General features: G+C 43.7%; 1 protein-coding gene across 5 annotated transcripts; it reads left to right on the plus strand.

Moving 5' to 3' along the window:
- Positions 1 to 21,080, plus strand: LOC115587431 (MAGUK p55 subfamily member 4-like). 5 transcript variants are annotated; one of them, XM_030427234.1, is made up of 19 exons: positions 1 to 47; positions 835 to 956; positions 1,033 to 1,110; positions 3,461 to 3,544; positions 3,658 to 3,789; positions 10,350 to 10,431; positions 12,939 to 13,024; positions 13,203 to 13,274; positions 14,200 to 14,396; positions 15,546 to 15,604; positions 15,835 to 15,852; positions 15,962 to 16,003; positions 17,768 to 17,806; positions 18,232 to 18,399; positions 18,610 to 18,690; positions 18,817 to 18,910; positions 19,015 to 19,123; positions 19,709 to 19,843; positions 20,882 to 21,080. In XM_030427234.1, exons 1-19 carry the CDS (start codon positions 23 to 25, stop codon positions 21,065 to 21,067), a joined length of 1,809 nt encoding a protein of 602 aa, XP_030283094.1. In that variant the 5' UTR covers positions 1 to 22; the 3' UTR covers positions 21,068 to 21,080. The 5 variants fall into 5 exon arrangements, with proteins under 5 accessions (XP_030283094.1, XP_030283095.1, XP_030283096.1 ...); XM_030427235.1 differs by lacking the exon at positions 17,768 to 17,806; XM_030427238.1 differs by lacking the exon at positions 1 to 47 and having other exon boundaries at positions 840 to 956; positions 3,469 to 3,544.
- Positions 21,081 to 21,417: the final 337 nt, after the last annotated feature.

A 21,417-nucleotide genomic window follows, 5' to 3' on the forward strand; every position in this document is an offset into this window, starting at 1 on the left:
TCTCATAGTGTGGACGACCACCATGAGACAAGCTGCTATGGAGGATGGTGAGAAACACACACACAAACACACACAACACACACACACACACACACACACACACCTGCACATACACAAGTGTGTATACCTGACCCTTACTGACTGACTTCCTTCACTGTTTATTGTCCTATTTAGATGAAGCCTGAACCCTGAACTAAGTTTAAATCCAGACTGGTCTTAATTTGATTTTAATCTGATGTAAAACCTAATTCAGATGGTATTAGTGTCTCTGTGCGGGTCAGAGCTCCTCATGTTAATCCTGTCTGACCCAAACATGTCTGCCTTCTGCTCAGGACAAACTTCAGCCTCCGACAGCTGTTGTCATATCACACACTCCTCAAACTAGATTCAATATACTGCACGCTGGAGTCTGTAACACATCAAGTGGATGATGTCATGTGTGAGCTCAGAACTCATCTAAAATGCTGCATGACCCAAGAACGAGTCAAAGAACCCTGCTCACATTTTATGAGACAGCTTTCTGAGAGAAAACAAGCTTGTCAAATCTTAATCCTTTACTGCCCAGTTGAGAAGTTACAACAGTCAAGGTCAATTAGAAATGATTCTATCTGTATCGTGGCTTGATGATGCTGGATCCAACGCGGTGGTCTGGACGACCACGAGGGGTCAAGAGAACTTCTTGATTTAATGGGTGTAAATAAAAAAGCTTTTTTTTTAACATACATATTTTTTCTGAGCATTCTATTCATTTCTGTGAAGAAAACTAATTTTGATTTAGCTTAATATTTTAGAAGTAAACCTAAAAGTGTGTGTGTGTGTGTGTCTGGTGTGCAGGCGTTAGTGCGATGCTGTCCAGTGTGGTGGGGGACGTTGGTCAGGCCGTCCACAGAAACGTTCATGGTGCTCAGCTGCTGCATGAACTCCTGAGTGCTCCGTGGCTTCACGCTCTGCTGAAGGTACACAACTGGCTCAGCACTGAAACACACACCATATAAACGTGAAGCAGTCATGTCATTTCCTGTTTCTCTCCAGATTTATGAGTGCCTGATGCAGTTCCAGAGGTTGACACCAAGTCCCATTCTGCCTTATGCCTCAGGACTCTCACATGAGGTACACACACACACACACACACACACAAACACAAACACACACACTTATCACATGAAGGCTGGTTGCAACAACTCAAAGCTCACATTTGTCCTTAATGACTCTACTAAGACACTCCCTCACTCTCCCACACTCTGTAAAGACACTCCCACAGTCTTTAAAGACACTCCAACACTCTGTAAAGACACTCCCACAGTCTTTAAAGACACTCTCACACTCTGTAAAGACACTCCCACACTCTCTAAAGACACTCCCACAGTCTTTAAAGACACTCCAACACTCTGTAAAGACACTCCAACACTCTGTAAAGACACTCCCACAGTCTGTAAAGACACTCCCACACTCTCTAAAGACACTCCCACAGTCTCTAAAGACTCTCCCACACTCTCTAAAGACTCTCCCACAGTCTTTAAAGACACTCCCACACTCTGTAAAGACTCTCCCACAGTCTTTAAAGACACTCTCACACTCTGTAAAGACACTCCCACACTCTCTAAAGACACTCCCACAGTCTTTAAAGACACTCCCACAGTCTTTAAAGACTCTCCCACACTCTCTAAAGACTCTCCCACACTCTCTAAAGACTCTCCCACAGTCTTTAAAGACACTCCCACACTCTGTAAAGACACTCCCACAGTCTTTAAAGACACTCCAACACTCTGTAAAGACACTCCCACAGTCTTTAAAGACACTCTCACACTCTGTAAAGACACTCCCACACTCTCTAAAGACACTCCCACAGTCTTTAAAGACACTCTCACACTCTGTAAAGACACTCCCACACTCTCTAAAGACACTCCCACAGTCTTTAAAGACACTCCAACACTCTGTAAAGACACTCCAACACTCTGTAAAGACACTCCCACAGTCTTTAAAGACACTCCCACAGTCTTTAAAGACTCTCCCACACTCTCTAAAGACTCTCCCACACTCTCTAAAGACTCTCCCACAGTCTTTAAAGACACTCCCACACTCTGTAAAGACACTCCCACAGTCTTTAAAGACACTCCAACACTCTGTAAAGACACTCCCACAGTCTTTAAAGACACTCTCACACTCTGTAAAGACACTCCCACACTCTCTAAAGACACTCCCACAGTCTTTAAAGACACTCTCACACTCTGTAAAGACACTCCCACACTCTCTAAAGACACTCCCACAGTCTTTAAAGACACTCCAACACTCTGTAAAGACACTCCCACAGTCTTTAAAGACACTCCCACAGTCTTTAAAGACTCTCCCACACTCTCTAAAGACTCTCCCACACTCTCTAAAGACTCTCCCACAGTCTTTAAAGACACTCCCACACTCTGTAAAGACACTCCCACAGTCTTTAAAGACACTCCAACACTCTGTAAAGACACTCCCACAGTCTTTAAAGACACTCCAACACTCTGTAAAGACACTCCCACACTCTCTAAAGACACTCCAACACTCTGTAAAGACACTCCAACACTCTGTAAAGACACTCCCACACTCTGCAAAGACACTCACACACTCCTTAAGTACACTCCCACAACTTCTTCCCATAGTTTAAAGCCTGCAGCTCCTCCAGTTAGTTAGAACTGGAGAAGCCTTGGATGAGACGTGAAACTACTACCATACAGAACTAATAAAACTAATAGAACTAAGAAAGACCTAACTGATGTCATTATTACAGTAAGCCTGAAGTTGTCTGAACACTGGGATGAAAATCTTCAGTCAGTTCTGTAACTGCAGGGCAGAGAGACAGAACTGACATGTGGACAGAGCCTTACCCCGAGATTCCACCAGATACGTGTCTGCTGCGTTACGGCTCTGATCTCCCACCGGCCGCGTTTTGAGACCGCCATGGCGCAGTACAGTCCACAGCTGGCGTCGCAAGACTGAAGAGATCCCGCAATTATCACAATGATCACTCGCGACCGCAGTTATAGGTCTGTGTTATAAACACAACAACAGGAAGTGTTACCGACCGAAGGATCAGCAGAAGAACTGGTGTTTGTGTCTGTTTTTAGATTTGTGTGCTGGCGTCACAGAGTGTTTTATTTCGAAAAGTAACCAGATGTCATATTGTTGTTTCGGTGCGTGACGTCCTTTCTGCTCTGTGCTACATTTTGCTGAATTGCTGCGTCCGCCAGAAATAGAAGTCCTGTGTATTTGTGCCAGAGGGCTTTGGACTGCCGGAGCTGGACAGAGCAGATACGCAGCGCACCGTACCTGGTGGAAGGTAACACAAAGACTAGATTGAAACCTATCAGCTCCTCTGGCGTGGCAGGGACGTAACGCAGCAGACACGTATCTGGTGGCATCTCGAGGTTAGTCTGATGCCTTCTGATGTCCATGTCTGTCTGGCTGTCTGTCTGTCCATCAGATCATCAGTACAGTACAGAAGATCCACCGTCCGTCAGCTGAAGCTCGAGAGCTCTACAGCCTCCTTGACTCTCCTCACATCCAGGTGAGCAAACTCAAGCACCTGTACCTGTCTCTCTCTCTGTCTCCAGTCTGTCTCAGTGTACTAACAGCTGTACCTGTCTCTCTCTCTTTCTGTCACTTGTACCTGTCTGTCAGGCCCTCCTCTCATCCCACGACATTGTGGCCCAGTTAGACTATGGACCTGTCTTACCTCCTCTGCCTGATGAGATGCCTGATGATGAGGAGGCCATGAGGATTGTTTGTCTGGTGAAAAACAACCAGCCGCTGGTGAGACAAAGTGACACTGTTCTTGAGGAGAATCTGTTTAGTCATCGGTCATTGTATTCATTTGTCTGAAGCTCACAGTTGTGATGAAGGTGTGAGAAAAGATTCTTAAGCTGTGAAGGGTTCAGCTTGTGATTTTTTTGTCCCAGAAGAGCAGAGAGGTGTGCGGGGGGTTTGTAGGAGACGGAGCAGGACTGATTCCTTGTCGATGGAACAGCCTGCGTCGCCTCACATTGGAGCGTCTTGTCCCAGAGAGGAGGGCGCGGTCGGGGGAGGAGCTCAGGGTGACTGACAGTGAAACCAGTCCTTTGCCCCTCCACAGAGGAGAGTCACGTCCCTTTCTCCCCCACTACGAGTCAACAGGAAGTTCACGTTTGTGCCCGCAAACCACAGATCTTTCAAAGACTGGACTCAACCAGTCAGCTCCCTCTGTCTTTAGTCCAATTCCCTGCAATGGTAAGAGGAGGAAGACATGAAGACAGTCACTCCATGACATCACCAATCATCTGTCCATGTTTCCATTCGTCATTCTTTGTCCTACCCATCATCAAGACATGCAAAAGTTCATCCAGCTGGGGCACAGTTTATCAGAGAGTAATCGAGCTGGAGGTTAATGAGGATGAAACACTCAGCACTGCAACACCGACTGTTAGCAGAGGAGAGATTCAACGTCACTCACATCTTACAACTTGTGATGATGTGCTCTGGTTTTCCTTCAGGAAAACAAAGTTCAAGGTAAACTTTAGTTTACCTAAATAACCGTGAATCGTGTTTCTGGTGTTCTTCCTGTACTGAGAGCACTGACAAAGCTTCCACCTCCATGTGAGGAGGTTAATGGCTGATTGTTATACACTTGAGATTTATAGCTGACTAAACTGTCCAAAAAATTGCTCCCAGAATGAATAAATGGACAATTTTTACTAAAATGGCATCAGACCCCAATCAAACAGACAATTTGCTGCAGTCGCAGACTTGTGTCGGACAAAACAGCGTGGTGCACCTGTGGAGCTGCACTCTTTATGAACCTATGGCATCAAATTTAGTTCATGGAAAATGCTGCTTCTTGTACTGAACACTTGAGATCATCTCAACCTCTTTAAACACAAAAGAACCCAGAACGTGGTGCAATAAAGGAGCATGCTCCAGGACTGGCGTAACAAAAGAAATCTATGGTTGTCCCAGCGATGTGTTTCTAGCGATGCCTCTGTGTGATTTACTGCTTAGGCTGCATGTTAACACTGACAGTTGAAGTAGCGAAGTAGAAAGACAGGAACCTACTCATAGCTTCACACAAGCATCTATTGTGCTTTAAACATGTTATCATCGCTTTCATTCTCAAACCTTTTAGTGCACTTCCTGTAACACAGTAAAAACATGAACACATTTGTAACCCAACCCAAAGCATCAGTCTGTCACAACTTCGGACTCAGACTCTGCAACTGACTGTGTTCCTCCAGAATTACAGTTAGTTTATTTTTTATAACGTCAGTCCTGTTGGTCGGGGCTGTCAGAGTTTGATTCATTAGGCGACTGCAGAGATGATTTGTTGTGACAGTTTTAACTGTCAGTATGAGGCTGTGAGGACATCAGGGAACTGATATCCTGCACGAGGCCACATCACAACACATCACGATAAAAATACTTTAACGGACAGACAGACTGATTTCTGCTCCGAGATGCTTGAAAGATACATCATGTCCGTCCTCTATCCTTTCATTTCTGCATTTGTTCTTCCTTGATCAGAAAGTTCATCCATTGAGTGTTTTTCATCATTGACTATCATCCTCATTGTCACCAAATCAAAAAAATGTGTTGCTTCATCGCCTTTTTCATCGTTCAATCATCCAGCTACGTTTTTGTCTTTCACATTTCTGTCTGCACTAATTTGAATCTTTGTCTTTTCCTCCTCCTCTCTACATGGAGGTTCATTTTCAGACAAACACATTTGGGGGCAAAGTGCCTCTTCTGGTGGGTGCAGTGATGACTATGCCTACCCTCCTCCTCCAGTCCCAGCGTATGGTCTCAGCCTCCCTAACTCCCCTGTCTTCTACAGAAAGGGGGCAACAGGGGGACACTCAAGGAACATTGCCACACCTGGCAGGACCTCCTCTGGTGCTGGGAGGACTCCTCTCAGAGCCCACACAACTCCTTCTAGTCCTGCTGCTCATCCCTCCACACGGCAGCAGGGTGTTAGCACTCTCCCTACCCCTGGGAGGCAACACTGGAGCCAACCTGGATCTCAGAACAAACACCAAGATGCACTGTTAAGTCATCCCTCGATGATCCACTTCTCTACTGCTCCTCACCGCAATGAATGTCAGAACCAGAGCCAACCAATCCCCTGTCATCCTCCTGATCTTACCAAACAGCACAGTGTGGAGGAGCTCAGGTCCAGCATCAAGCATGGCACTCAGGACGTTTGCCATCTGGGCCAGAAGGTTATGGCAGCAAACGAGATGATCACAGACAGCATGGAGGAGAACGCCCAGGCACTCGACCTGCTGGCCCACGTGGTCGATAAGCTCCAGGGGCTTATCGTGGCCAGCAAACACCCTGTGTCATCTCCTCCGCACAGGCCCAAGGAACATACTCCTCCCCCACCTCCTCCACGGGTCTCCTCAATCTCTCCAAAGGTGGTCCGAAAACCTCCCACACCCTATCCTCACCACCTGTTGTCCTCCTCTTCGTCTTCCTGTTCCTCCTCCTCTTCGTCCTCGTCTGTCAGCTACCGTGCGGACGGCTTCACCACATCGAATCCAATGAACAGAGGATCTAACAGGACAGTGGTGAGCATTAGTACCGCCCACAGGGCCGGTGGTGGTGGGAGTAACAGGCAGGTGAGGCTTAATAATGGATCAGTTTCCAGAGCACCTGTGGAGGACCAGCAGGACTGTAACAGCACTGGATGTTTGACAACCAAGAGGAAGAAGAAGAAGAAGTAGGCTCGAAACCAAATGTCTCCTCTCCTGATGAGCTTGGGCTTACAAAATAGACTCAGCCACCCACATCTGCACAACTACATCTACAACTACAGCTACAACTACAACTACATCTACAGCTATAGCTACAACTACAACTACATCTACAACTACAGCTACAACTACAACTACATCTACAGCTATAGCTACAACTACAACTACATCTACAACTACAGCTACAACTACAGCTACAGCTACAACTACAACTACAGCTACAGCTACAGCTACAACTACAACTACATCTACAACTACAGCTACAACTATATCTAAAACTACAGCTACATCTACAGCTACAGCTACAGCTACAACTATATCTACATCTACAGCTACAGCTACAACTAGAACTACATCTACAACTACAGCTACAACTATATCTACAAATACAGCTACAGCTACAACTACAACTACATCTACAACTACATCTACAACTACAACTACAGCTACAGCTACAACTATATCTACAACTACAGCTACAGCTACAACTATATCTACAACTACAGTTACAGCTACAACTATATCTACAACTACAGCTACATCTACATCTACAACTACAGCTACAGCTACAACTATATCTACAAATACAGCTACAGCTACAACTACAACTACATCTACAACTACAGCTACAGCTACAACTATATCTACAACTACAGCTACAGCTACAACTATATCTACAAATACAGCTACAGCTACAACTACAACTACATCTACAACTACAGCTACAGCTACAACTATATCTACAAATACAGCTACAGCTACAGCTACAACTATATCTACAACTACAGCTACAGCTACAACTATATCTACAAATACAGCTACAGCTACAACTACAACTACATCTACAACTACAGCTACAACTACATCTACAACTACAGCTACAACTACGTCTACAACTACAGCTACAACTACATCTACAACTACAGCTACAACTACATCTACAAGCTACATCTACAACTACAGCTACAACTACATCTACAAGCTACATTTACAACTACAGCTACAACTACATCTACAAGCTACATCTTCAACTACAGCTACAACTACATTTACAACTGCAGCTACAACTACAACTACATCTACAACTGCAGCTACAACTACATCTACAACTACAACTACAGCTACAACTACATCTACAACTACATCTATAACTACATCTACAACTGCAGCTACAACTACATCTACAACTACAACTACAGCTACAACTACATCTATAACTACATCTACAACTACAGCTACAACTATAGCTACAACCTCAAATACCTTATTTCTTCATTTGTAGACATCAGACTGAAATCACTGATCATAGATCTTCATCAGAATCTGGATCCAAGCTATTAGTCATAAGAACAAAGTTGTATTTTTCACCAGAACCAGACTCTGGACCATCACACACAGGAGGAGAAGGTACAGAGACATTATATTTCCTCAACCAACATCTGACTGTTCTTTAAATCCTGACCATCACCACCATCATTGCCACTATCACCATCATCACCATCACCACCATCATCACCAGAAAAGAGAAGAGTTGTGACTTCACTGAGCAGCTTTTTTTGCTCTCAGCAATGGCGGTACCAGCCGACCAACATACGTAGTGCTCGCGCTGGGGCGCGTGGTAGATGGGTGCAGTTATGTTGACGGCCTTGAAGGCCAGCACCATTGTCTTGTATCAAATGTGGGCCACAGCAGGAAGTCAGTGGTGATCACGGAGGAGGCTGGCTCTCATGGGAGAATTTGGGTTGATTGAAAATGAGGCACGCTGCAGTGCTCTGGATATGCTGCAACGGTTTAGATGCAGAGGCTGGGAGTCCAGCCAAGAGGGAGTTGCAGTAGTCCAGGCGGGAGATGACCAGCACTTGGACCAGGAGTTGCGTTGTGTCCTTTGTGAGGACAGACCGGATCCTGCGGATGTTGTAGAGGGCAAATCTGCAGGATTGGGCCACAGCAGCGATGTTGGGGGCGCAGGACAGTCAGTCATCGAGGATTACATCGGTGATACTGTGACGTCCTCAACAGTGACTGACAGGTCCATGCAAGGGAAGTCTTTCCCCAGGATGAAGAGGAGTTCAGTCTTATGAAGGTTGAGGTGATGTGCAGCTGTCCAAGCAGAGATGTCGCATTGCAACGTGGGTGTCGGAGGGTGATGGGAAAAAGAGAGGAACAGTTGGGTGTCGTCAGCATAACAGTGAAAAGAGAATCCATGTGATGTGACTGCAGAGCCTAGTGATCTAGTGTATAGTGAAAACAGAAGCGGTCCTAATACTGAGCCTTGAGGGCAGTGTTGGCAATAACGGCGTTACAATAAACGGCGTTACTAACGGCGTTACTTTTTTCAGTAACGGGTAATCTAACTAATTACTATTTCCATCGTTACAACGCCGTTACCGTTACTGACTAATAAATGTGGCGCTTTACAAACTGAAGCTGATCATTGAAGCTGTTGTCATCCGACTCAGCTCTCAGCCACCGGAGCTGCAGAGCTGGTTTTTTGTCTCCGGTGAGGGAGGAGGGAGGGGCGAGACAACTGCATAAGTGATGGTGATTGGCTCTCTAAGGTACAGAGAGAGTTCGTTTTTTCATTTTTCAGCCAGAGTGGAGAGGAGAATTCGACTGTATCAGATGCAGCATATAGGTTGAGGCGAATGAGTGTTGTGGGATTTTGGCTCGCCATTCAGGAGAGATGAAGAAGACTCAGCGACACCGATGACTTACGTTGAGATAGTTTATAAAACAAGATCTTGGAGGAGCAACATAACAGCATGTCTGTCTGCACAGTGTGTTGCCATGGGGGGTGATGCAGAGTCTCTCCCCTCTAGCCAGAGGACTAGGAGGTAAAATAGGTCAGAGAGACTTCTGCTATTCTTATCCAGACATTAGCATCTGTACAAGATACGTATGACCTCCTATCGTATGAGGGCAGAATGATCAGGGAGAATCATATTTTTCTCCCACAACGAGGACTGATGAGTGGGACGAGGCTCTGGCGGCACCGAGTGATTCAGTCACCGTGAGAAGGGTCGTCTCAGGGGTGAGCAGTCCTGAAGCCTGACTGATTTTGGGCCAAAGAGGTCGTTTTATGAAAGATGGGAGGACAGTTGGTTGTAGACGGAGTGTTCCAGGGTTTTACAGTAGAATGAAAGAAGAGATACCATCATCACCATCATCACCATCATCGTCATTATCTGTCTTTTATCTTTTTGCAGTTTCTCTTGTGACCTCAGCTAATGTTAGCAAGTATCTGTGTTAATGTATCTGTCAGAGGTGTCACTCACTCTGAAAACACTGTATTTGGACACTGCCACTTTTTGAAGTGGCAGATTTTCTCCCCTTCACTTTTTAAAGTATAATTTGTGAAAAATGTTCTGAAATAATTTGCACCAAAAATGTGAATTTACAAATTAGAAGGTGTTGCTCTCCATCAGCACCTTAAGTTGAAACTCTTCTACAGATCCACTGAGAAGCTGTCACCAAATTGTTACCCAGGACCTGATGTCTACAGGCCACTATAAACTAAACATGGAGTACAGTGTGAGCTGGAAGACTGTTATTAGATGATAAATAATGTTTGTCTGCCTGCCGGTCTGTCAGGGGGCGACGATCAGGAGAGACGAGGAGACAGGAGAGATCTTCATCGCCAGAGTGATTCATGGAGGACTTGCTGACCGCAGTGGTGAGACAAGACTGTATTAACTACGTGTGTGTGTGTGTGTGTGTGTACAGTCCACCAAAACTATTGGAACAGAGAGGAAAGTTATTTTGTTTTTGGTTTGACATCAATATATGAATATGAGCTTAATAAAGCTTAGAAGGAAGCATCTTTTGTTTGAACCCACACAATTTTCAAGTGAGCAAAATTCTTGGAACATGTGACTGACAGGCAGTGTTGGCGGGACTTAAACTACATGTAGTTGAATCAAATAGCTAAACTGCAATTTTCTGTAACTTGCTGGTAGTTAAACTACGTTTATATTTTGCGATGCGTCAAGAATTTTAACCACTTTATGGGTCATTTTTTGTGGTTCAACTGCTCAATTTACAAACTTAAATTTTGGCCAATAAAATGAAATATTTTTTATTAAAAAAAGACCTATATAATATAAATTTTATTTTATTTTTCTTTGGAAAAAGGCATGAAAAATGTCATGAAATGCTAAGCCAACACTGCCTCTGATTGGCTCGCCCTGGCAGCACTCAAATGCTTCACAGAGTGGGCGGGTCTTTGTGCCATGAAGGCAGCGCTCATATGGCACAAGCACATCATGGACGACCCTCCTGCTACCACCGATGTGCCCTGAACGCACCAGCCCAACCACGGCCATATCTCAGCATGTACATGTTGGATATAGATGCATCTACAGACACGGCCTACGTGTTCACATGTGAGCTCTGCAAGCCGAAAATAACAATAATTTTGACTTTTTTCAACTTTTTCCTCTCGAGTTGAGAGGCATATTTTTTCTGGCATGTGAATTTTTTGTAGGCTATTATATTTTGTTTCACATACAGCATACGTTGATTTATTTAGCGCTGAGTTAAATGAGTATAATGAGTATAAGTAGTTTGATTAAACTACTGCCCGGCTGAACTACATGTAGTTTTACAAGTTACGCCTGCAAAGTAGCTTCCCCAACACTGCTGACAGGTGTTTTTTGCTGCGCATTGATTATTCAATCAATAAAAACAGCTGAATGTCTACTCTTAGTTTCCATTCCGTTTTCTTTTCCGTGAGGGAGCCGGGATTTGAACCAGAGACCTTCCAATCACTAGTCCACCAGCTCTACCCACTGAGCTACAGCTGCCCCTACTCTCAGTTTCAACTCAGGTTTTGTCTTTGCAGACTGCATTTATAGTTTAAAAGGTGTAACCAACATGAAGTCCAGAGAGCTGTCTATGGGACAAAAGCAAGCAATTGTTGCCTCAGGCTGAAAGAAGATAGAGAATCAATCGGAGCCTAAACAAAACAAACATTGGCCATAGCAGGTACAACCATCTGGACTGTCCTGAAGAAGAAAGAAACCACTGGTGTTCTCAGCAACAGACGTCAAACTGGTAGAAGAAGGAAAACAACAGCAGTTGATAAAACATTGTGAGAGCTGTAAAGAAAAACCCTAAAGCAACTGTCAGTGACATCACCAACAGTCTCCAGAGGGCAGGAGTGAAGGTACCACAATCCAGCGTTCACAGAAGCCTTCAGGAACAAAAGAACAGAGGCCACACCAGAAGATGCAAACCACTCATTAGCAATAAGAGCAGAAAGGCCAGATTGGAATTTGCCAAAAAGTACAGACACGTGGCTCAGAAGTTCTGGGACAAAGTTTCATGGTCCGATGAGACAAAGATGATTGAAAGTCTGATGTGATGAGACAGAAAGCATCTGCTCAGGATGCCAAACACACAAGCTCATCTGTGAAACATGGTGGAGGTGATGTCATGGCTCGGCTGCATGGCTTCTTCCAGGAACAAACGCCAGCAGAGAGTCTGAGGTGAAGTCTGGAGAAGCATCACACAAGAAGAATGCAAAGGTTTGGTGATGTCAGCACGTCGCAAGCAAATGATGTACAATGAAATATTAAGAATTATACACTCTGATCTATTTCCAGTCTCTCTGTTCCTGAACATTAGCTCACCTAAAAGTTGAGTGTTCTGTTATGTATGCTGTTAATACCTGGAAATAAAGCTGTCAAACTGATCTCTTGTCTCATATTCATCTTTAGATGTCAAACCCAAAGCAAAAACAAAAGGACAGACCTCGCTGTTCCAGTAGTTTTGGAGGGGACTGTATGTAAGGATGCACTCAGCTGCTCTAAGATGGTCCCATTTCCTGAACTGGGAAGTAGTTCTTCTGACATTGGCGTTCATTTGTGTCACATCAGAATGTAGGAATAACATGGACACCAAGAAAAGTTGTTTTCATTTCATATCTCATACGATTTAAACAACATGTTGACAACTATTTCCAGTATTTGAGTGACAAGGAGGAGTAAAGGAAACAACACAACGACTTCACAACAAACTAACCCTAAAGTTTCTTACCATCAACCCAATGCTCACTCTCATCCACCATGTTTCAGCGTCACATGACAGCAGCTCAGCAACTCGAGTACTTAAAAAGCCTATATTGTGTGTGTGTGTGTGTGTGTGTGTGTGTGTGTCTGTGTGTGTGTGTGTGTGTGTCAGGCCTCCTCCATCCCGGTGATCTACTGGTGGAGGTGAATGGAAACCCTGTGGTGGGTCTGGAGCCAGAACAGGTCATCCAGATCCTGGTGGGTCCCGTCATTGATAAGTAAAATTAATCATCAATCAATCATCAGAAGTATGTTTGATTATGTTGAAGGCCACAGATGATGAAATGAAATGATAGAATCATAAATGTGACCCTCAGTGTTGAAGGGTTTGCTGGTGCTCTTGGTTCTGTTCACTCCGCTGTGTCTCTTCCATCAGGTGAAGTCTCGGGGGACGATCCTGTTTAAAGTCATTCCTAACGCAGCTCAGAGCAGCAGCAGCCTCAAGCCGGTAAGAAACATCCAGCAGACACTTGGGAAATGATTCAACAACTCAATCTCATCAAGTCACTGTGAATATGAATGTAACACACTGACAGGCTGAATGTATCTCTGTGACTCAGACATACAATTCAATCTAAAGACAAGTCTGGAAAAGACACATGCTAGTCTGTCTACCATCAAATCCAACAATCAGACCACTCAGTCAATGAGTGTTTGTGGTTTTGGACCTGAGCATCCTCACAGCAGAGAGAACTTCCTCCTGCCGCTGCACAAACACTTTCTGCATCTGTTTGGACGAACAGCACTCACAGGCTCAAACTGAACAAACATGGTGACTCGTTTTAAAAACATCTCTCTTATATTTTGAAAACAGTTCATCAAAAAGTCGTGCAGCTGCTCCTTCATTCTTCATTCTAACTTGACGTGTTGGTTTTTATAGTTTTCCAGGACTTTAACACTAACAGTTAAACACCTTTAGTTAGTATGTAAACGAAGAGCAGGTGACGAGACGAGTCTTTAACGAAACAGTTCAACACTTTTATAAAAACATGCAACATGATTAATGTTCTTATCCAGCGTTAGATCAGAATCTAACTCTGTTAAAGCTTTTATCTTCTTTATGTTTTTAACCACCAGTTCTATTTCTAGTATAGTATATTACAGTCTTGCATTGTTTAACAGCAGTTTATGAAGAATTCAAATCATAATGAATAAACCTATTCATAACCTAATAAGTGTTTCACAGACAAAAGGTAAGAAATACACAATTCAATGTCAGAATGAAATACAGGAGGAAATAAAACATACAGACAGAGTAATAAACAAGAAAATACACCTATGAATGAATGAATGAATTTTTAAAACATTCTGCCAGCAGGACACTGAGCAGCTCCCGTCCTGCCACCAACACTCACCTGCTCTGTGTCTGTCAGGTGTACATGAGGGCGATGGTGGACTACTGCCCCCTGCAGGACTCGTCCATCCCGTGTCCTGATGCAGGGATGGCGTTCAGCAGAGGAGACCTGCTGGAGGTGGTGGACCAGTCCGACGGACAGTGGTGGCAGGCCAAGAAGCTGCCGTGTACGGTTTCCTGCGCTGGTCTGATTCCCTCTGCCAGCACCCTGAAGAGGTGACGGTCACTCACCTCAACACCTGATGGTCAAACTTTATTCACTGGACACATTTTTGGTTGATTGATTGATTTTTGTATTCGAAGACAGAACATGTAATCCAAAGGATCCAAAAGATAACATGTTAAAGTGATAACACTTATTTCCAACATGGTCCTCGATGTCAACACATAAAACACAAAGACACAGAAACAAGAACACTGACATAATAACAGACACAATCCAAAGAAAAAACTAATTACTAAAAGTTATGAGAAAATAAAATACATATCTAGTAAAACATAAATAGGGCAAGCATAGACATGACTCATCATACATTCGTCACCTTGTTCCATAAAAAGACCTCAACCTGATTTCTAAGAGACTGTCGACAATTCAAAAGTTTGGTTACAGGTGGAATCTGTTCCATAACAAGATACCAGTGTACACAAAGGGACTTGAGACTGCATGTTGAACTCTGGGTACTTTACATGAACGAACTCTGGCCCTTGTATTATGATTGTGTTGAGTGTGAACCATTTTTATATTGGAGCATATATAATTGGGAGCATGGCCATTTACAACATTATACATATAATTTAACTTCAGCTGCTCCACTCTAAGATGTACCGGCAGCACTCCAGATTCAGTTAAAAACATCAGAGGACATTTAGTGACTGTTCTTATTCAGTCGTTACAACAATAAATGATCTGGATCTCACATGTTTCCTCCTGAATTTACAGGTTGTGGCCAACAGACTGCCACTAACACTTATTTTAATTAATGTTTTCAAATTATATTCTGAGTTCATCAGTGAATCGTTTAGACTATGACACATGAAAGGAAAAGATGATGCCTTCAAATGTTTTGTTGTGTTTGACTGACAGAACTTTATTTTACTGTTTAACATCACAAATAACATCAGAAAGAAAGAGATATTATATTTGATGTATTATCAGAGCATTTCAGTTGTTTTCCATTGAGAATTAACTGAAGTAATTTATCTGTTAATCAAAGTAGTTGCCAGTTATTTCTCTGTCTGTTGATTAATGAGTTAATCGTCTCATGTGGAGTTATGAGCATCCTGAATCAGCTGATTTCTGCTGTTTTAATTCTTAGTTTGTTTCTCTGTGCAGTTTAAATGTTGAATCTTCTTCTGTCTCTGCAGTAAACAGAGGGAGCAGTGGTGGTGTCAGCCGCTACAGGTTCATACCTGCATCAGACCCTGTGAGCTCATCAATATTATCAATGACACTAATGTTTACTGATGTGCAGGGACATTCATTCACTTCACTGTGGGTTCTATGGCAGGACATTTTTTTGTTTATGTATCTTTAAAATGCACTGCATAAAGAGTTTTTATCTGTACTGAACTTCACTGCCTCTGTAGTTCCCGTCTCTGCCTGCAGGGGGCAGTCTAACGTGTTAACATGTGTTTGTTCTCTGTCTGCCCTCAGTGACGCTGCCTGATGAGGGTTAGTGTGTTCAGACATGTTGCCAGTCTTTAATTGCACAGTTAACTTCATGTTGTGTTTGCTGACTGCAGCTTCAGTTGTTCAGAGGAGTCTTGTTTGTCTGTTTCAGAGGACGATGGAACGCTTGCTGATGACAAACACACAGTCACAGGTAACAAGTCCGACACAGTGAGGAACATTAATATGAAGGGGTTAGGGTCAGAGTTCACTCTGATGAGTTGATGTTCAGATTGATCACTGCTGATCAATCGTTGATTTGTTGTGCTGTCATCAATCTGTCAGTCTGTGATTAGTAATTAGTAGCTTGTTTTTATTCACTTAAACACACTGAAGACTTCACAGATTCAGAAAGTTATCATTGATGAAGGATCTGTGACCACAGAGCGTCCATGAGATCAGCTGATCCTCCTCAGCAGGTTAATAACAGAAGAAGTACTCAGATTCCTTCTGTCAGTAACAAATACTCTTTTCATTCCAGTTAACGTCAACTGGTTCACTTTTTTCTCTGCATGGTCTTGGCTTTTCACTGAAATATTGATGATGTCATCACTTGTTACAGTTTTTTCCAACTAGGTAAAACACAATTTTGCAAACTAGGCTGGTTTTATCAAAATACTTAACACAATTCACAAAACCACCCAAACTGCAAAACACCTCATATATCCTGCAAAATGAAGCTCTGCAACCAAAACTACATCTAGCATTATCAAAATCAAACTGTTGCACCCAATGGCACACACTTCATTCATATTACAGATGTTTGTCTAACCAGCTACAAACTGTTGGGCAGAATGAAAAGCACTCTCATCTTCAGTCTGCTTTGCTATAATACTAAAATAGTTTAAATTGTAGAGAATTCTTCAGATTGTTCACATGCACAGAAATATTTGCAGATACACACACATGCTGCTGAAACATTTATTCTTTTATTTTTCACCAAACAAGTCAGTGCAACACATGCACAGCAGATATATTTATATTAGAGTGAACAAAATATACTCACAAACAGTAAACTGAAAAAGAAAAGTGCAGAAACAGAATGTGACAGTGAGAGGCTGATGACATCATCAACTCAGGTGTTTCTGATGTCATCTGAAAGTTGTTGTCTTCTTTGGCCATGAGCTCCTCTACCAGCTCCTCCTCTCACTCTTCCTCCCCCTCTCATTCTCTCCCTCCCTCTTCCTCTTCCTCTCTCTGCAACGTCTTCCATTGTTGTTGGAAAAAAAAAGCTCACCTGTGGTCTGTTAGTGCTGACGTCCTGATTGAAGTAGTGACAGTTAACAGTTGTTTGGCCAGGTGGCACATGTAGTGGCCAATGAGCTTGTGTAGTGTCATTTTGGAGGGCAAACATGTGACTTCATGTCAGATTGTTGTGTCTTATGCAGAGAACCGTGTTCAGCGCATTTAAAAAGTGACATTTTGAATTGCAAAATGTGTGTAAAGCAGAAAATGTGTTTAAAGTTTTGGAGACTTGAGAAGAGGTTTTGCTCTCTGTGTGTCAGTTTAAATATGTGTGTTATGTATGTCGTGTTAGTGTGTTAGCAACTGGAAAAAACTGTAAATTAGAACAGGTAACTTTGGCTTCAAGGAGAAAGTGTGTTTAACAGCTCAGTGGGCTCTGCCGCCCCCTGCTGGAGAACACTGACTTGGGAAACATCACGTTGTTTTTGTGTTGTGACTTGAGAAAACTTGAATACTAAAATGAGGAATTAAAATTACAATTTTAATCTCCCTCAGTCAATCTCCACAGAAACAGTGTGGAGGGTTCATTAAATGTGGATAATTGATCTGCTGATCGATTGCTGTGTTAACCTCTGTGTGTCGTTAAGTCTGCTTAAAGAAAAGTTCAAAAGGACTTTTATTTATCTGTCTTATTTAAATTCTGAACACGGCCTGAATGTTTCTCGTCCTCCAGATGAGGCCGACTCTGACGTCACTGATGGGATCTACCTCGGTAACTCACAGTTACTTACTGTACTTAGTCACTGCAGCTGGTTGCCATAGTTGTAACTAGAGAGTTAGTTAGTTAGTTACTGTGGTAGTTAGTTAATACTGACATCTGTACACAAGTGATGATTACGGAGCAGAAGACGTCCTCAGTGAAGAACTCTCTCGGCTCAATGATGATTAAAATGAATTAATGAATTTAACACAAATAGAAATAAAGATTTATAAAATAAACAGAATGCTTCTGTGGACACTGTTAATGAACAGGTTGATAGAGTTTCATTTATGTTCATTATGAAGCCTCGTTATGTCTAACAGATACTGACAGTCAGACGTTACTGTCTTTATTAATTAACTTTAATTACCACAGTTTCTCTTCCTTTTGGATAATAAAGATCCAGTAGATTAATAAATGAGTCGTCTTCTCTTCAGCTGGTTTCCGTCAGAGTTTCCGTCTGTGGAGGAGGACGTCCTACAGGAGAAGACGTCAGTCCTGCACCTCCTGCTCTCCCAACAGCAGCGCTCTGTCCACTCCCTACGAGGAGGTGTGTCTGTACCAGCGCCTCCCGCAGGAGAACCACCGCCTCATCGTCCTCGTCGGTGAGACACCAACAGTTACACTACAGGCGGATGATCGCACACGATCAATTCATGAATTATTGTGTGTTTGGCTGGTTGTCCCTCAGTTTACAGATGTGAAACACTGAATCACCTGTAAATGATCAGTGATTGTGTCCCTGCTCTGTCTCAGTGTCTCCTCTCTGTCGTGCAGTCTGACAGAGCCTCATGGCTTGTTTTGTGTCTGTCCAGGTGCTTCAGGTGTCGGCGTGAATGAACTGAGGAAGAGACTCATCAAACTGAACCCTTCCATCTTCCAGGGACCCGTACCTCGTATGTCTCCTCCACTGATTCAACACATTTGTTTGAAATAGGATGTGATCTACCATGTCAGACCCTTCTGAGAGTCATCTGTGAATAATTGCTCTGTTCTGATTGGCTGTCGCCCTGTTCCTCCAGACACCACTCGTCCAATCAGACCAGGCGAGCAGACAGGAAGAGAGTACCACTTTGTGACCAAGGAGCTGTTTGAGTACATGGTGTGTAACCACAGGTGAGAGCATCGCCATCTTTGTTAACATGTTAGTGTTTTTTAAACATGTTTGAATTGTTATTGTTATTTTATGGCCTCATATTTATCTGTTGACGTGTGTTCAGGTTTGTGGAGTACGGGGAGTATAGGGGTCACCTGTACGGGACCAGCACTGATGCCGTAGACGAGGTGGTAAAACGAGGACGGATGTGCATCGTCGACGTAGAACCACGAGTGAGTTTCATTAAGAGTCAGTCAGACTGGACCTCTAGATTCTGATCCAGGCTCGTCTGCTGGTCACACTGTGAAGCTCCTCCAGAGGAAATTTTGATTTTGTGATTTATAAATGAAATTGACTTGGAAAATGCAAACATTAAAATATAAGCATTGTAATGTAATGAGAGATATATGACTGAAAGTAAAGATTATTGTAATATGGATAAATCTGTAGATCATTTAATCAGTTAACTGATTAACTGTTCGGTCTGTAAAACATCACAAAATAGAGAAAATGTTTCCGTCCACCGGCTAACCGACATAACTGTTCCATCTTTATTTAGTTTCTGATCACGTTTAATACCGGGGAGAAGTTGTTATGAGTGTGTCCCAGTTTTGTTTGTTTGAACATGTTTGAGATGTAAATCTGAACGAAGGTTCTCATCATATTCAAAAACATTTTTCCATACCACGTTGAGTCACGGACACCTGCTGAATGATACGATGACTTCCTGAACAGCTGCTTCATCAAGCAAACAGGAGCGTTTGTTTGGGACTATTTTCAGCAGCGGATGAACACAGATCTGTTGGTTCTGTCATCAGAGCATCCTGACGCTGCGCACGGGGAAACTGAAGCCCTACGTGATCTTCATCAAAGCTCCGAGTCCTGAAAGACTGAGACAGACGAGGAGAGACGCCCGGATCATCACCAGCTACAGCGTCAACAGAGCCTTCACAGTAAGAACCGGACCAGACAGCAGAACAACTGTAGTTACCTGCTGTTTAATTAGTATTTTTTAATGTTAATTTTTTTTTCTACGCTATTTTAGTTTCTACATGTTACGTCTTCCTTTCTTCTGAGTCTTTGTGCTGCTGCCACAACTAAGGCTACGTTCACACTGCAGTTACAAGTGACCTGAATCCGATTTTTTCGCTCATATGTGACCCATATCTGATTTGCTTTTGACAGTGTGAACAGCACAAGTCGCATTGAATCTGACATTTTCTAATCAGATTCAGGCCACATTTAAATGTGGTACTGAATCGGATACCTATCGGATTTTTTTGAATGCGACCGCAATCTGAACAGCCAGGTCGCATTTAATGCGACTTTGACGTAATTCTGACCCGCGCTGCACTGTTTTGTAAATGAATGACAAATAAAGTTGATTGGAAAAAAAGTGTGCCACAGGCGGGAGCGAGCGGGAGCCACGAACATAATCAAAACAAACATGGAGGACAGCAGTGATCCTGCTCGGTGTAACCAGCCACATCCCGATCCCACCACTCCTGGCTCCGACGCCGCATCCAAGTACTCCTCTGTACGGATGTTGCCGCTATTGCTCCGCATAGAGCCATCATTAAAGTATGAATTTTCTTTCTCCTCTTCCTCCTTCGTGATATCACCCGCTCACAAATTTGCCGGCTGCCGCCACACACTGTTTTTAGCATTAAGCCGCACAGTCCCACGTTACCGGTTGCCGTTGCCATGTTCGCTTCCGTAAACACCGCTGTGGCGTGATGTCATCAATGATCAACTGCGCATGCGGGTCACTTCAGGAGCGTGTGCTGTTCACACAGCAATCCGTAGACAGGCCGCATTTAAAGAGGTAATGTGAACAGCCAAACAAAAAAATCGGATTTGAGCAATAAATCGGAATTGTGCATTAAGACCTGCAGTGTGAACGTAGCCTTTATGTCTCCCTGGGATCAATAAAGGATCATCTTATCTGATAAATGTGTAAAGTGACTCACAGGGTGTCTGTGCTCCTGCAGGAGGAGGACCTGCTGGAGATGGAGGACTTGTCTCGACTCATTGAGGCAAAGTACAAACAGTTCTTTGACATCGTCTTGGTGAACGACGATCTGCAGGACGCCTGCATCCAACTGTGCTCCATCATACAGGAAGCCCAGGACGAACCACAGTGGATCCCTGTGAGCTGGAGCCGGAACCAGGAGTGACAGGGTGGAGGAGGAGGTGGTGGTGGAGGTGGTGGGGGTGGAGGAGGAGGTGGTGGTGGTGGTGGTGGTGGTGGAGGAGGAGGTGGTGGTGGTGGTGGTGGAGGAGGAGGTGGTGGTGGTGGTCGTGGTGGTGGAGGAGGAGGAGGAGAGACAGGGAGGAGGAGAGAAGGGAGGAGGAGGAGAGAAGGGAGGAGGAGGAGAGACCACTGGCTGGTGTAAGGAGTCGTTGTCCAGCTGTGTGTCAGACAGAACCAGGAGTTAAGACAAACATAATGTATAACCCAGCAGAACCTCAACACAGAGGCGTCACGACAGGAGACTGAAAACTGAACACGGATTTTGAACATGTG

Source organism: Sparus aurata, chromosome 9 (genome assembly GCF_900880675.1).
Source record: "Sparus aurata chromosome 9, fSpaAur1.1, whole genome shotgun sequence".
NCBI classification, from domain to species: Eukaryota; Metazoa; Chordata; class Actinopteri; order Spariformes; family Sparidae; genus Sparus; species Sparus aurata.